Source organism: Heterocephalus glaber, unplaced genomic scaffold (assembly GCF_053883595.1).
Source record: "Heterocephalus glaber isolate CG9 unplaced genomic scaffold, H.glaber_assembly_v1.0 deba00001509, whole genome shotgun sequence".
NCBI classification, from domain to species: domain Eukaryota; kingdom Metazoa; phylum Chordata; class Mammalia; order Rodentia; family Bathyergidae; genus Heterocephalus; species Heterocephalus glaber.
Genome location: NW_028258325.1, coordinates 38509072 through 38525715, shown reverse-complemented (window position 1 = coordinate 38525715; position 16644 = coordinate 38509072). Strand labels below are relative to the sequence as shown.

Sequence of the window (16644 nt, the reverse complement as noted above, 5' to 3'; positions counted from 1 at the left end):
TGTTACAAAATCTCTATTGCATAAACCTCAATTTACCTGAAGCTTCTGTTTTTGAATATTCGTGTTACATTTGCTTAGTGTAATAATGATGGTTGAGGGTTTAGGACAGAAGAAAAGTAAAATTAAAGTGCAACTGGGGAATTTAACATTGCCAAGAAAAGTATATTTGTTATTTCTCCACGATTCTTACTGAGTGTCCCTTGTAAAGAATGATTTCTTATACTACGAAATTTTCCACAAGTATTATATTATTTCTGCTTAAAATATTATTAAAGATTTCTCTTTAATGATATTTTTGTATTAGGATATGGATTTCTAATAATGTGTGCCCTATACAATTAATTTAAGAGATTAATATCCTTCTTTAATGTCAGAATATCACAGCCATAAAATTCTTTTATTTTTGTACTTGTACTTCTTTATTTTCCCATCCCAATTACATAATATCTACCTTAATTTATATCACAGCAGTATATATATTAAAATTGATTTTATTGATTCTCATATACTTAAGTACTGGCTGATTTATTTTAATTTCTTTTTATGATAGTAATTATGACAACCTGAAAGTAATATCTCACACTTATTGAGTACTCCAGGCAGCACTCTGAGCATTTGACATGGATGGTTTCTTTTATGTTCAGAGCATAAATGAAAGAATCACTCAGAATTGTGCACAAGGACAGTTAATTAAGTGAAAGGTGCAGGACTCAGACCAAAATCTTTCTTGGTGCCAAAACCAGGCTGTGACCATATATGTTCATTTTTTCCCATTGGACTCCAAAATTGAGGCATTTATTTCTTTCAAATCAAAAAGTATGCTTTATCACTAATTACAGTAAATGTTTCAAAAGCAAATTTGGTCCAAAATACTCAAATAAATGAAGATTGTATAAAACATCTGTGCATGCATGGCAAGCTCATCCGCCCACACTAGTGGACATAAAATGAGGCCTGAAGTTTTGAATTTTACCTAACTTAGTAAATTGTAGGATTCTGTGTTCCTCTCTCCATTTTTTGTTAATTTCTTTATAATATTTTCCTTGCATTTAAAAATGGTCATTACTTTTAAGAGAGATTATAGGCCAAGTATGTTTTCTGATATATTTTGTTTTGAGATTATCACAATATTCTAAGAAAGCAGAGCACATTGCTGACATTAGAAAGTGGAGAAATTGTGTTGTGTAATCCATCTCTGAATCTCTCATCTGTCATCATTTTAGCTTATCTGTAGGATTTGGTATTATTCCCAAGGGAACACATCAGAGAACAAGTTGGTCAACTTTAATATCCATTATAAACTTTTTAGTTTTTTAAATGAAAGTTTTCTACTATTTTCCTTTAATTAGGCCCAAGCATCTAGCTTTTTCAATTTTATCATTTACTCATTCATACTTATGTTGAATTCCTACCTTCAAGTCTTTACTTGTGGAAATTGTGATTGGAAATACTTAGAACAAAAACATAAATGAAAAGCCAGACAATATCCAATGTCACATGGATTTTCTGCTTTCATTCCAATAACATCTAATGTAGGAACCATTATTACACCATGGAAGGACAGGACACCAAACAAGGGTAAACTGTAAGGACATCAGCTATTCATTTGTCCCCAGATCATGTACTCTGGACCATTGTTTTGGATGGCACGCTTACTCGGGAGAGCTGAAACACTGCAATTCAAACCTTAAAATTATGTCATTCAATCCTTTAAAATTAAATGTATATAAAAAGAATTCTAGAATTGTTACTGTATTATAGAATGATTACTTAAGAAAATAACCTGCATGTTAGAGGCTTCAAAATTTAGCATCAAACCCAGGAAGAAAAAAACTGAAGATGGAAGATTAATGAATAAATGTTAAGTGACAGTGAGGCATTGTGGCACCTGCCTGTAATCCTAGCATTCTGGTAGCTGAGGCAGGAGGATCACAAATTTGAGACAAGCCTGAGCAACTTAGCAACGTCATGAGACTCTGTCTCAAAATAAAAAAAAAAGAAAGTGGGGGTATAAAAATAAAAAGGTGTGAATATAGTTCAATGTGATGCTCTTAAATTCAATGTCTAGTACAACCAAAAAATAAAAAATGGCTTTGATTTACTGAATTGCAAATTGCAGGAATCCAACTGGCATATTATAATTGACTACCTGGGAGCCAAACATATTTGTACAGCCATCCAAAACAAAGTGTTCTAGCCTTTCTTTTCTTCTGTTGTTCATTTATGTGCTTTATGAGTGCTTTCATCACAAGTAGTACTTTGAAAGCAAAGCAGATAAGTTGTCAAACCTGAATTTCTGCTTGGTTCAGTGGTTAGCTGTATGGTCTTGCTGATCAGGTAAATCAGAATGTACTTTTATAAGGAACAGACAAGCCAGCTCCATTCGCTGTTGTTGTAAATCTTCTATTTGGCTTTGTAGACTCCACATTCCATGGCTCCTCTTCCAGTCAGGAAAATTAAATGTGCTACCTAGACCCAGACGTCTTGCAGCATCCTGTCCTTATTCTTGGTTTAGTTGTTTGTGGCTTCATCTCCTCTTTCTCTCTGACTCTTTCTTTGTCCTTCTATGTCCTTTTTTTAATAGCCACAAAATGACTAGCTTGAAATTTAGCATATGTTGGCCTCTTTTTTTCTTTTGATTATTTGTGGCTGGAGTTACTGAAGGATCATCATATTGGCTATTAAGCAAAATTAAAATCCTATTCTTGACATCTCCAACTGCTTACCTAAGGATCCTAGGATGTCGTGGGTTGTTTCCTTTAAGTAGAGATGAGATTTAAATGCAATAGATTTTTAGCTTCAGGGAATCGTTTAAGAAAAATATAAACTAATAAAGATATTTTATATCTTCCTCTCCACATTAAGTATTTATTATTTTCTCCCTTCCTTCCTTCTTCCCTTATTTTTATTTCTATTCTTTTCTTTTTTATTGTGCCTATCAATGACATTTGAATTGGTACTCATTCCCATACAATATATGATTTTTTATTACCAGTAATTAAAAATGATTTAAGTATAATTATTTCAGATTTCATTTTTGAGAAGATCTGAGAAGTTAACTATATAACCAAGTCATCAAGACCCTTAATTGGTAGAGGTAATGGTCACTGAGAGGCAATTATAGTAAATAAGCCATTGTCAACTAAGAGTACATCATATTGAAACTTGATTATTTAGCCAACAGGAGATCAGAACCTCAGAAAGCCATGTTATACTTACATTGGAATCCTGCTTTACTTATTTGAGAATAGGAGTTTCTTATTTTTAATCTCTCAGTTTGATGAAAACATAAAATGACAGAATATATATTTCACTGATCATAGGCAAGGTACTTTGGAGACAAAAAGAAATGGAATGTGTTTTCCACATTCAGGGTTCTTCAAGTCTAGTTTAGAAAATTGATTCCCAATGCAAATGTAAGACAGTAAAGTAAAATAAAAATGACAGTTTAATATAAAAATTAAAAGTAAATGAAGAGGTAAGAGAATTGACAATGAGATGGGTGGCTTCTCATACTTTTTTTTAGAAGCTGAATATTTTTATACAATGAATGTAAATAATGTTTTATGAGAACACAAGATATCCTTTCAGAAGAAATGTTCTTATTGGAATAGACAGGTGCCAAAAAGCTGAGGCTATATGGCTACTCCCCAGCATTGAAGACCTTCTTGATATAACACAATCTGTGAAGCATTGATCCAACAGGCACATAGTGTTGACAAGAGGTTTATGGCTATGTGGGTCACAGTGGAGTGGAGGTTTCCTATCATTTCAAGTGTAAATAATTTGTTCAAAAAGCATGTAAACTAGTCTTCTAAAGGAAGTTTGGCAGAGAAAATTTTTGAAAACATGTAACATTATGGGAATAGTTTTTTGAAGAATAAGTTGCAATTTGAGAAGAGTAAGTTAGGGAGAATATTGAAGACAGAGAGAACCATTGAAGACAGAACTGTGAGCAAAGTTGAGCTTTATACAATAGCCTCTAGTTGCATATGGCTAGGTTATTTAAAATTAATAAAAGTTAAACTAAATTCAAAATTTAAATCTTAATAACACTAGACATATTTCAAGTGCTCAGTAGTCACATGTGACAAGAGGCTTGTGTACTGAAAAAGACAAATACAGTACAGTCTTACCAGAGCAGAAAGTTTCCTTGAACAGTGCTCTTTTAGAAAATAGGAACCTCAAGAAGAAAATGACGCATGTTAAGGACAGAAAAGTAAACTACTTTTCTATGGCCAAGTTGTTTAAAGTCTCCAGTGTCATGCTGAAAGTTGAAACTTTGTCTTATGAATACTGATAAGTTATATACATTTTTAAGCAGGATGGAATATTTGCAATAATAGTCTTGAAGCATAAGTAGAAATAACAGGGTATATATTCAAGTGGTAAAGAGGTAGGGAGATAAATCTTGCAACTATTGCTATAGTTCAAAAAGAAGCATACTGTGAGGGCAAAATATTAAGTTGGAGATAATGTGGAAGGGTTTGTGTATTTTTCCTGCAACTCCCCAACCCACAGCCTCTTCTCTACAAACAAGTGATATTCTTTCCAGTCAGTGGATTATCTTCATGATTAAGAATTCATCTATATTTCAGAGTACATAATAGAATAATGAAAAACTGAATCAATCTACTATTTCACAAATTATAAAAAGTTTTTTCCCTGAAGTTATATTTGGCCAAGCTCCCAGCAGGGATCAAATTAGTGAAACGTAAAAGGCAGCAAAAGGTTGCCTAAGTAATTGTAAAACATCAGTGCATGGTGGATGTTTTCGACAAATAGAGTGATCATTTAATTTCAGTTGTCACAGTGGTTCTATGATGCTCTTCTGGATATCATCAAGAAGTCTTTCATTTTGACATCTAAGTAACATCTTTTCATATTTCTCTTCTTATCAAAAGTACCACAGACTATTACCGCTGAAAAGAAACAAATTAATTATTGAGTAAAATTCTCATTTAAAAAACAAATTTTAACATAATATTAATATGTGTATGCAATAGAGACAAATAGAACAATAATGTACAAATGAAAAATGAAATTATTTACCTAGCACTGTTAGTCTTATCTCTCAAAATTAATCACATTTTTACCACTTATGCTTTTACATTCCTCTAATGATTACTTTCATTTTACTTCTAATTCTCAGTGCAGCAAATTTTAATGTATCAGAGAAAAAGCTAAAAGATTAGCTCTTTGGTGGAAAAGAAAAAGTACCTTTCCTATTGTCTCATTCTCTCTCAATATTTCATCTGAACAATTGATAGTTATATTAAATTTTATCTTAAACTATTAAGTTACCATATTAAATTCAAAACTTTAAAATCTGAATTTATTATTGTGATTAATTCTAACTCCTGTCTGATTATTATTTTAGTTTAACCTTTTTAATTTCTTTGCTATTTTCTATCACGTTTCCCGTGATGTAAAATTTTTTCTCACAATGAAAGACTTTTTAAATCATACTTTACATTATTACTTAATATTGCTGTCTTTTACTTCTAGGAATTTGATAGATTTTGTCCCATAGTTTCTTGATTTTCCCTAAAACTACTGTTATATAGATTTTTAATACTTCTTAGGTTAAGCATGTATTCTAGATTTTCACACCATCATCTTTTTCTTTGACATATTTTTCTCTCTACACAATGGACAAATTCAAGATTTTATTTTAAAACTTTTTGAGCTTTTTCAAATTTACAATAACCTTTTCAATTTCTGAGAAATTGTAATTTTCCAACTATTCTCCCTTTGTTTTCTTTCCAATGGATGCATTAACTCCTCATGCATTTCTGAGTAGACTAATTACCAGAATTAATGTTCTCTTGCTTCCTGAATTGTTAGAGTCAGTAATCTAGTGCTCATCATTATGTTTTTCATTTGTATTGTTGGTTCTCAAATGTTGTTTTTGATTATTCTCCAGTAGCAGGACATGTGTCAAAGTTTCACTGGTCAGATATATTTTCATGTGTTGGGGGGAACATAACTACTCCTGGCTTCCAAACTTACACATATACTCTCTAAATGATAAATGTTAGAACAATGAGGGCACTCCACAACATTCCAAAACCAATCTCAGGAAGGAGTCTTAATCTTCCATGAAGTGTTGTTATGATCTTACTGTTGTTCCTTCAGAATTTATGGAGTTCTAACAATATGAAAAAACACAGACAAACAATAGCAACAACAAAAACAAAACCCACTCATCAGCATCCTACTTCTCTGCTTGGACAGCAGTTGTTCTCTAATTCAAACAGTGCAGCTGTTAATCCAGAAACGATCATTTAACTAATACCGTATCTTCCATGCCAATTGATTTATTATTCCCATTTTATCCTTTGATTGAATGTCTCTGACATTTTTGAGAGAAAGAACAGTTTCCAAACTCACATTTCCATTTCCTCAGCTTCCTGAAATGTATTTTCTTTGGGTATACTTTATCTGTTAGGCTATTTCAATTTTTGACATTCAGAAGTTCATTACAAATTTTAATATTCAAATTGAGAACTCATTACCAATACTTATCGCCTGTCTGTTTTTAAAACAGATATGTATTTTATAATTTTTGATCATTGTAACAATGCTTATAGGATATTCATTTAAGATATTCAGTTATGTTGTTTCTTTTTGTGTTACTTTAGCTGTTTTATTTTTATTTTTCCAATATTTGCTCTTTTTTTGAGGGCAGCCAATGTAGTGGAGTTGCAATTCAGATAAATGCAGCTCATATCTATATATTCTTCCCATTAATCATTCAGGGTTTTCCAGGTGAGAAGTCTATGTGTTGCCAGTATTTTGTTTTATTGATACTGTGTAGATCTTTGTATATTTGTCTCAGTGTGTATGCAGTCTACTTCTGTTCACTTTCATCATTCATTGAAGTGCAGCTTCTTTGAATTTATGAATTTGTTTTTTTTTTGAAGGGGAGAAAAGGGGCAGAAAGAAACTGGAAAATTGTCAAAGTGTCATTGCAATAGAATCATCAAAATATTGAACAACAAAGATTAGTCCATTTTTATAATGAACTACTTCCAGTATTTCTCCATTTTTATGCACTTTAATGTTTAATCATCTCTCTCATACACAATTGATTTCTTCTGATAAATCCAAGGTATTTTACTTATGACAGTCCAAAGTGATATATGAAATGTGTTTTCTGCCAAATAACTTTAAAATTTTCAACTAAAGAACTTCTATGTTAACTACTTTTCTTTCTGACTCTCATGTGAAAATGTTATTTAAGTATTAAGTGACAAAGAAATTAATACCAATCTGTAAGTTTTTACATAATTTCAGTGTCCCACTAAAAGTTTGGACTCTAATCAAGTATCCCCAAAATGTAATCTTTGAAAGATTTGTCCTTAACTTCTGATAATAAACTTCCCCTTATAATACATGAAAACAATTTTTATAGTCTTGGCATTATATGCAATGTTAAGCTAATCAAAGTATTGATTTTAATAATTGTAAGATGCATAATTTAGATGACCCTGGAAATATGCAGAAATTATGAAGGATGATAAATCACTAAAAGTGAAGACTTCATACATATTTTACTTGCAATTTTATTCAAGTATTTTTTTTTTTTCTAGTGACTTTCTGAATGAAGCTCAAGTCTTTGTTGTTATCATTGCCTGTATGTTTGCTTCATCATGGATTTTATAGTTGTGTTTTATTCTTGTCAGGCATCAGCAATAACAATAATAGTAATGGCAACAATAAGTAGTATCTACTGGCAACTGAATACTTTGTTTCAAATATTTTGCTTGGTGTTTCATGTGCATCATCTCATTTCATCATCAAACAGATTAGCGTTATTGGCACTGTGATATTGGTACAACAGAATCTCAATTGCAAAAGAGCAGTCAAATTTTCTGCTCAAGTTTCAAGAACTGTACTATTCAATGCTCGAAATTCAAAATACATTTGTTTGACTCGAAACTGTTTGCCTTAACGTTCTCTGTTCTTCTGACCTTGTCTTATATTTAATATTTTCAAAAATTATTTTTATCATTTAAGTATTATTCAGAACCTGAACACATTAACAAGTTAACTTGATATGTGTCCCAAATAACTCTAATAATAATAGTATCTATTATTACCATTCAAGAAGGAAAACTGATCATTTCCCCATAAGTTATGAGATTTACCCTTCACAGTTGTCACAAAAAATTAGGTGCTAATATAATTCCAGCTATGAGGATAGCCACCTTGCTAGAATGAGCAAAATTCTGAACCCCACTTCTTCCCCAAACTGCAGTTTTAACTCCTGAACAGCATATCTCCAAAATATGTTAATTTGCACCTATTCACTACTACAAACTTATATTTTTGTGTTACTCAGAGTTTCTTAAAAGATTTGTGTTATCAATGTCTTCATTGTCATTTATTCCCATGGTCACTAAAATAAAAAACCATATAATAGCAAACAAGTATATTCATAGTACTATAAATATTTTAGTGTAAAATATCATAGAAACATTTTCTCCTTTTAGAATGAGATTCATAGTTGACAGTATTATAGTGCACCAAGTTTCTAAAGATATAAAATATACACTGCATTTTCTGAAGTGTTTTCTATATGATCTTTGGGATGTAAGGAAAGTTATGTGTTGCTAAGTAAGAGCTTGCCTTGATGGTGACATAGTAATCATCCTTTATTTTGCTCTTTGCCTGAAAAACTCAATTATTATTTCACTCAGGTGTCCCCTGATGTCCACCCTGGCTCCACTCTGATTCCAATGAATAGCATTGCTCTGCCCCAAGGAGAGGATGACTATGGCTACCAGTGTTTGGAGGGCAAAGATTGTGCCAGCTTCTTCTGCTGCTTTGAAGACTGCAGAGCAGGATCCTGGAGGGAAGGAAGGATACACATACGCATTGCCAAAATTGACTCCTATTCTCGAATATTCTTCCCAACAGCTTTTGCCCTGTTCAATCTGGTTTATTGGGTTGGTTATCTTTACTTATAAATTTCATGACTAGACTAAAATTATAATTCTAAGCAAATCCAATTTAATCAGTTGTGCTTCAGTAACATGAAGTTAAAACTTAAAATGGAGAAAAACCAATGCTTAAAATACAAACAGTATTGTGACTATTTTTAGGTTTCCATAGGTAAACAAAATATCAGCTTTGAGATTCATTTACCTAAATTTACATGAAACTTATGAATTGTTAAATCCAATATATTTAAATACTATTATATATTTTATTTTCATTTTCTTTATGTTACTTATATTCTATTAGGATTTGTGATATATACTTTCAAGGTGAAGTAATTTAGTACATATTTTATTTAAATATATTTATCAATGTAATAGGAGGCTAATGCCTAAGATTTATCTATTTTTTTTTTTACCTAAGAGGATTTTAACTTGATTTTTTTTTTCTTGGTTTTTATTTGTCTGCCCTGTTTAGTATATATCTTGTTAAAAAATAAATAAAAGCCATGAATTCCTTGCATTTTTTTCAAGATGTTTTACTCCTGAGGAGAAAGTAATTTATTCTTATGATTTTAAATTAATTTATACTATGAGTTGATATTTAGTAGGGTTAAAAAGTGATATTATGATTTATGAATACATTGTGGAATAACTGAATGAATCTCGTTGGTAATAGCACATGACTTATAAAATGACTAATATTTGTTTGTCATTTAATACAGTCCATTTCCTTATAAAATATGAAATACAAAACTCCAGCTACATTTCGTTTGAGGATTTGCAAAGTTAAATAGAAACTACTTCAGCAGGTTTTTGAAATACAATTTGAAAAATGATAAGCAAATTATATTTATCCATTTCATTTTCCTCCACTATTTATGAAATATAGATGATAAAATCTACCAACATAAATATTAAATACAAAAAGAAGTGATCACTTTTTTTCATGTGCTACAAAGGTGTGACAGTCTTTAAGTTAATAAAATCATTAGGGAAGAGCACTTGTATTTACTTTTTGTGGTGGAAAAAGATTTGGCAAGTTAAGTTGCAAGCCACATTGAGAATATGGACTTACATATGTATTTGTTAGATCAGACTTACTTGTAAACAATTTATGCCTATGTCATGCATTTGTCTCTTCTACCTCTTGAGTTCAGAGCCCATTGTACAACGTTATAAATCATTATTAGATTATCTTTTATAGGAAATGAGGAAAGCCACAGAATCATATTAAGGTGACTTTTATTACAGATATCTTTAAGGAACATGAATTTGGGACCAATATAGTTTTCAACAGACACCAGACAAGTCCAAATGAAGTCTCTATAGGAAATACTGGTGGGGTCAATAGCTGCCACATGTCTCTTGTAAAGAGGAGAGTTAAAATTAGGTTTCAGTGATATGGCCCTGTAAATCACTTGGCATATCAGTTATTTATAACACTCCATATTCATCCACCGTCATTTAATTTTATGGAGAATCAGCAGGGTTAGCTTGGACATAAACTTTAAAAATTGTTTCCATTGCCAAGAATGATTACCCAGATGAAGAGATTTATGTTCCAGGACTAATTTAGGGTTTGAAAAGGATGCTGTCACCTATGTACTTGATGCTCTAGTTTATAGTGTGATAATTCCTCCACATGGGCAGTAAAAGCCTGAGTTATCCTTATGTTTTCGGAATATATAATTCTTTTTTCATTTTAACCCAAATACACTTTGAAATATATTTAGATTAAAGTGAAAAGAACCTCTAGGCAAAAAAAAAAAGTAGAAATTGAACTTTACTGACAAGAACTCACCAAAACGGCTGTATTTTTCTGGGATGGTGAGTCAAATTAAACTTTGGACATGTGTATATTCATTTTCAGATTATTTGTGCATTCTTGTTTATAGCAATGAATATTGGTGGACATTTTAAAGATTAGCATTCATTTAGAAATAAATGAAAAAAATACATAAAGAAATAAAGTATTGCACTAAATTATTTTATGGCCAGTTCCATGTTCTAAGCTGTAGCCTGCTCATTATTATGCAGTAGTTTAGATTTCCAGGCTCTTTCAATTTTATTTGAGCATGACTACATTTCAGAGCACTTTAATATGCTTGATATAAATTGCCTTGATTTTCTCATTGGTGTCTTATTAACTCTATTTTAAATGTTCACAATATTTACATGTGAAAATACAATTGATAAAAATATAGAAGATACTTCTCTCTATATATATATTTCTTGTATATACCATCAAAACAATCAGTTTTCAAATCCAGTGGTATTTTGGGCAGCTTTATCTAAATTTATGGATCAGAAAGAGATGCAGCATAAAAATCTTACTATACCTAAAAATAAACATTGAGAAGTAGAGATGTGGGCTGGGGATTTAGCTCAGTGTTTTCACCGCCTGCTGCGCAAGCTCAAAGACCTGAGTTCGATCTCCAGTAACAAAAAACAAAAACAAAAGTAGAGATGCACTTACATTTTTAAAATAAAAAGTCAGAAGAGCTTATTCTCTTAGAGGATGTACTCTAATTCTTGTTCTTTTTTCAAGTATTAGTTGTACCATGTTGGCAAAGGTCATTTTTTTAAATCTTTCTCTTTCTCCAGGGGAGCTATGTATTATTGTAATGGTTTTACTGGGACTCTTGCTGGATGCAACAAACAAACAAACAAACCTCTAACATAGATCAAAAAGTAGATGTAAATAATGAAAAGAATTAGAAAAACAGTGGGATTGAAAATAACGTTAAATCACATAGATCCATCCGTGGAATATATGATCAGGATATAAAGGCACTGAGAAGAATGTGACTGACATAACTTTGTTTTGATTTACAATGACAGAGTAATAGTTTATGTATCCTTGAATTACATGAATAAAATTGTAATCACTTGAAGTTAATTCCTAGAGTGCTAACTAGTTTTAGAAATAAAAAAGTACTTAGATTATCTGAGAATCCATTAAAGAAAAAGAAAGATTCCCCCAGTAAAGCCAAATGAAATATAAAGTTTTGATGTCAAATTAAGAATTATAATCCATTGAATATATTTCATTTTAAGTTATAGAGAGATTTCATTAAGCTTTAAGTCCTGATAAAACTTTATCACACTATTGGTAAACATGAAAGCATTCATCGGGGTTTTTTTAAACCTGTAATGTGTTCCCATACTCTGATATCTACATATACTGTAATCATAAATAGACTGTATTTTTCCTTAAGAACAAGAATAAAATGGAGAGCTGCATTCTTGCCTATAATTCAGCCTCAGAAAGAATATCAGGTAGGACTCTTACACTCATAATTGTATATATGAAATTATATTTAAATTTAGTATATTGTGACTAAATAATTCTATACTTACATTATATAAGAGCATAGCTTAAATGGAATGATTGGTATGAGTAAAGTTGCAACTAACAATCAGTATTTAATAAACACATAACAAATGAAATGCATACATAAAATTATCAAATATCTATATCAATGCTCTTCCCACTCTTGGAAAATTTGCTGTATTAAGGAACCACATTCCTGATTACTGTATTAGTCTTATCATTAGGGTTGAAGTGACACAATAACAACAAATTTATCCAGTTCTTCACTGTTATGTCACAGGAAGTCTGGACATAGTTGTACTATGCTTCTGTTGATCATCTTTCACTGGCCTTGACATGGCACTGTAAGGTCACCAAAACAATTACCAAAGGTTTATTAAACACATTGCAATTAGAGTTTCAAACACTATCGACACTCACTTTAATAAATTTAAAGTTGGCTCTGCCTACCTATGTTTGCAGTTTAGAAGTGAGATGGCACAACTCAAATATTTAAGGAGCATTTTCTATGCACAGACTGTTCCAGATAGACTAGAAAGAGGAAATATGAACTCTTAAGGAACAAACAGAGAGAGAGAAGATGATTAGTTATACAATTTAAGAAAAGATGGATAATCTGGGAAGATTTCCAGGAAGATATGTGTTTAAAAATATGACTTTGAGGATTTAATATGCCCATAGGTGAGAGAAATAGAGATCACAATTTCTGGTTGAGAAAGAAGCTTGAATAAAGAAACAGAAGTATGGACAAAAATGAAAATTCCATTTTAATTGGAAGTAATGATTCATATCAAGATAATCAAAAGTGAAGCTGGAAGGAAAAACCTAGAGTTACACTTGAGAAATGAAAATACAGACTTCAGGTGGCCAGATGACTTTATAAAATCAGGAAGAATGAATAGAGATACTTAAGTACAAAAAGAAGTTATTAAACCTTCGGAAGATTCATCTTATTATTACATTGGGTGTAAGAAGCTTAAAGCAGCTTTTAAAATATAGAAAGTGAGTAAGGATGGAAATGGATGTACTGGTGAAATAAGTTTTCAGTGGGAGGGGGAGATAACCTGAAATAAGAAAGAGAATTGGCAGATACTAAAATCTGATTAGCAAATGGTATTGACCAAAATAAATGGTGTGCACATGGGGCCCGAAGGTCCTACATCGAACAATATTTGTCTGTGTGTGAATAAACACTCAAATGTTAGAAAGAAATTCTGGATGTATTATAGTCTTGCTTGCTGTTGTATTTAAATCAAATGCACACTTTTAAGCTTTTTAATAATTTATGTACTAGGGATGTAAAAATGAACACTATCTCAAAGTATACATTAAAGGTAGTTTGTCTGGTTTATTATTATTTTCATAAGATCTGCTACTTATCAAAAGGGCTTTCTCTTCAAATAGCCTCTTTTATCTTTCTATCCTAGCATATATATACATATATATATGTATATATATATACATATATATATATATATATACATATATATGTATATATATATGTGTATATATATATACATATATATTCTAGGAAAAGGGAGGGGGAAAAAGAGAACTGTGAAAAGAAAGAGGCTATTGTGGGACCAGAAGAATACAGGAAATTGATAACATTTTCAACCTTTAATTTCTGAAATATTCGTCTTAATAAATAATTTTTTATTGCTGAACAATGAAATGTACTTGGACCCTTTGGTTCTGTGAATTTTTGTGACTGTGATAACTGAAATACCATTAAGCAGCAATGGGTTAAGAACAAACTTTTTGGACATGATTTACTTAAGTGCAAAAATTGAGGTCTGAATAAATCGCTGTAATAGTAATTATTTGTATCAACTGTGTGTAGTCATTTTATTTAGTAAAGTTTTTTGGCTTGTGATGAAAATGCTTTTGTTCAGTTTCTGCTTTATCTTTTTGAGAAGCATTTATGTGTGGCAAAGATTTTAATTTTTCAATGTGTTCTGTACATTCATGATTCTACGTACAAAATAAAGCCTATAACTTGTGAAATAAAGTTTCATGTTCCTTTCTCTTAAAATGTGTCCTTTTTGATAATTTTCATGTTGATATCTCCCTCTATTATTGTAGCATATGTGATCACAACTTCAGCATTAATTTCTGATCCATATTTCACATTTTTCAAATTATGAAATGTATTTAAAAGTTTCTTCTTGATAGAGATTTTTGAGAAAGAATTGAATTATTAGTGATCAAGTGAAGATAAGTGATATATATATATATATATATATATATGTAATTTTTGCTGCTGTCTGTGAACATCTGGATAATTCTAAAAATTTGTGATTTAATCCTAATTTGAATTTCCAGATACTCTTTCTTAGGTGAATTGAGAACAATACATATTGGTTAGGATTTTCATTCAGCACACTTCATATATTCTGTAGGCTAAAATTGAATTTTTGTACCTCTAACTGTGAATACCCTTATTTTTCAATTACACAGGACTAGTCTGAAGGCAAAGTGATTGGCCATGTTCCAATAGCAGAAAATGCTCCTTTCACAAAAGAGAATTGGGGACCTGAAAAACAAAAACTCCACCTTGTTTAAAGTGCAGAAACACTATATTGTTATTCAGTAATAACATCATCTCTATTATCCTTTTCGTGTTTGGTCCAAAGTGGATTTTCTTCCAATGGAAACCCTTTAAGTATATGCTAAAAATGTCTTTAAAAAGGATTCTTTACATCCAATCAAAATATAGGGTATTGGCAAACTACAGCCACAGCCACATCATTTACATCAGGTGTGTGACTCCCAGACTCCAGCAGGGACAACAAAATCAAATGGCACATAAAGCTTAAATATCTACTATCTGATTTTATGGAAAAAAAAAGTTTCTCAACTCCTGTCTCACAGTAACTTCAATGTGCTAATTAAAAATCATGGCATTTAAATATGAATTTTCTTTAAATTTTTTTTTAATTTTAAAGAGAAATGTTCTGGTTGAAGACTTTTGTTTCAAGTAATACAGCTAATTGCCCTCCACTGTAGTCATACACTTAATGTCTTTCAAAGACACATTAATCAAAGTTATGCTCTCTTTTAAAATCTGTACAAACTTATTATAAATCTGTTTCATTAGTGAAAATACATGCTTCAATGTTATTTGAAGTAAATAAAGTAGGTTAATCCAGAGATTAACATAGGATTTTCTACCATCAAAACTGACAAAAGATTCTTCATAAAAGAAATGGTAAATATAAAAATGATAGTAATAATAATGATTCCTCTCCTTGAGCATACTTCCCCATTAAAATTTTTGTCAATATAAAGTCTTGCATTTCACAACACTTTTCATAGCACTAAGACCCAAGCAGCTCTTTAGGAATAATTTCATTGGAATAAATATTTAATTCTCCTTGCACATTACTCATGTGCTTTCCCTCTGTATTTCAGTAGATGCATTTCAATTATTAAAATTTACATTTCAAATATTCACAAAGAACAGTTTGTTAAACATTGTACATTCTGAGTAAAGTAGTAGATGTTCTTTCACAATATAGAGTAAATATATTTATTTCTAATACACTCTACTATAAGTCAAATATCTGGATAGTGATTCAAATCACCACCAAAACTTACACTCAACTAAGCCTTGGATTTAAAATATTTTAAAAATTGTTCTGATAAAGTTTGTTTTTCTTTCTGCCTCATCTTTTAAAATATTTATTATCAGAAGAAAATATATGAAATTTGAGGAACTATCTTAACATTAGTAATAATAACCAGTATTAGCACACTATTTTAATATACATGTATTTCAATTTGGATAACTTCAGATGACTATTAGCAAGACTTATGTAATATAAAATACTAATATTAAACACTCTATAGATGAAGAAAATTTTCAGCTAGAGAGCTTGATGGCCTTCACAACACTGCATTTATCAAGCTTAAGCCTTTTGCTCATAATCTTGTGTTTATAATGTAAACCTCAGGTTTAGGGCAAATTAGAAAAGAATTCAAAATCAGTTATGCCACATACATAATCCGTTTCTTCCCGACTTGGTCTCCTCAAGGATGAGTAAAGAACATTAGAAAATTCACTCTTGCCTCGAGATGTTTTTGAAGTGTTTTTCAGTCATGGTTCCAGAAGAGTAATAATGAATGTTTAAATTGTATAAGGAATGTTTAATAAGTGAACACTACAAAAGCCGAGTAAGAAAAATCTTCAAGGACTTTTCAGAATCTTGAAACTACTTATAGAAAAAGAATATGGGGTTAAAGAACCAAAGGAAAGGAAGTATTTGCAGAAATCCAGAAGAAACTACTGTTGGCACAAGGACCCCAAGAGGAAGTGCATTCTTCACCAGTGGAAGAACACATCATTGAGGGTGCTGTGAC

General features: G+C 31.0%; 1 protein-coding gene across 2 annotated transcripts in view; it reads left to right on the top strand.

Annotated features, from left to right (window-relative positions):
- Positions 1-9621, top strand: part of Gabrg1 (gamma-aminobutyric acid type A receptor subunit gamma1) — a 77818-nt gene extending 68197 nt beyond the window's left edge. For both annotated transcript variants that reach the window (XM_087187555.1, XM_004849778.3), the window contains exon 9: positions 8706-9621. In XM_087187555.1, the coding sequence (XP_087043681.1) occupies positions 8706-8975 (270 nt within the window). In that variant the 3' untranslated portion in view covers positions 8976-9621. The remainder of the gene's footprint in view (positions 1-8705) is intronic.
- The last annotated feature ends 7023 nt before the right edge of the window (positions 9622-16644 follow it).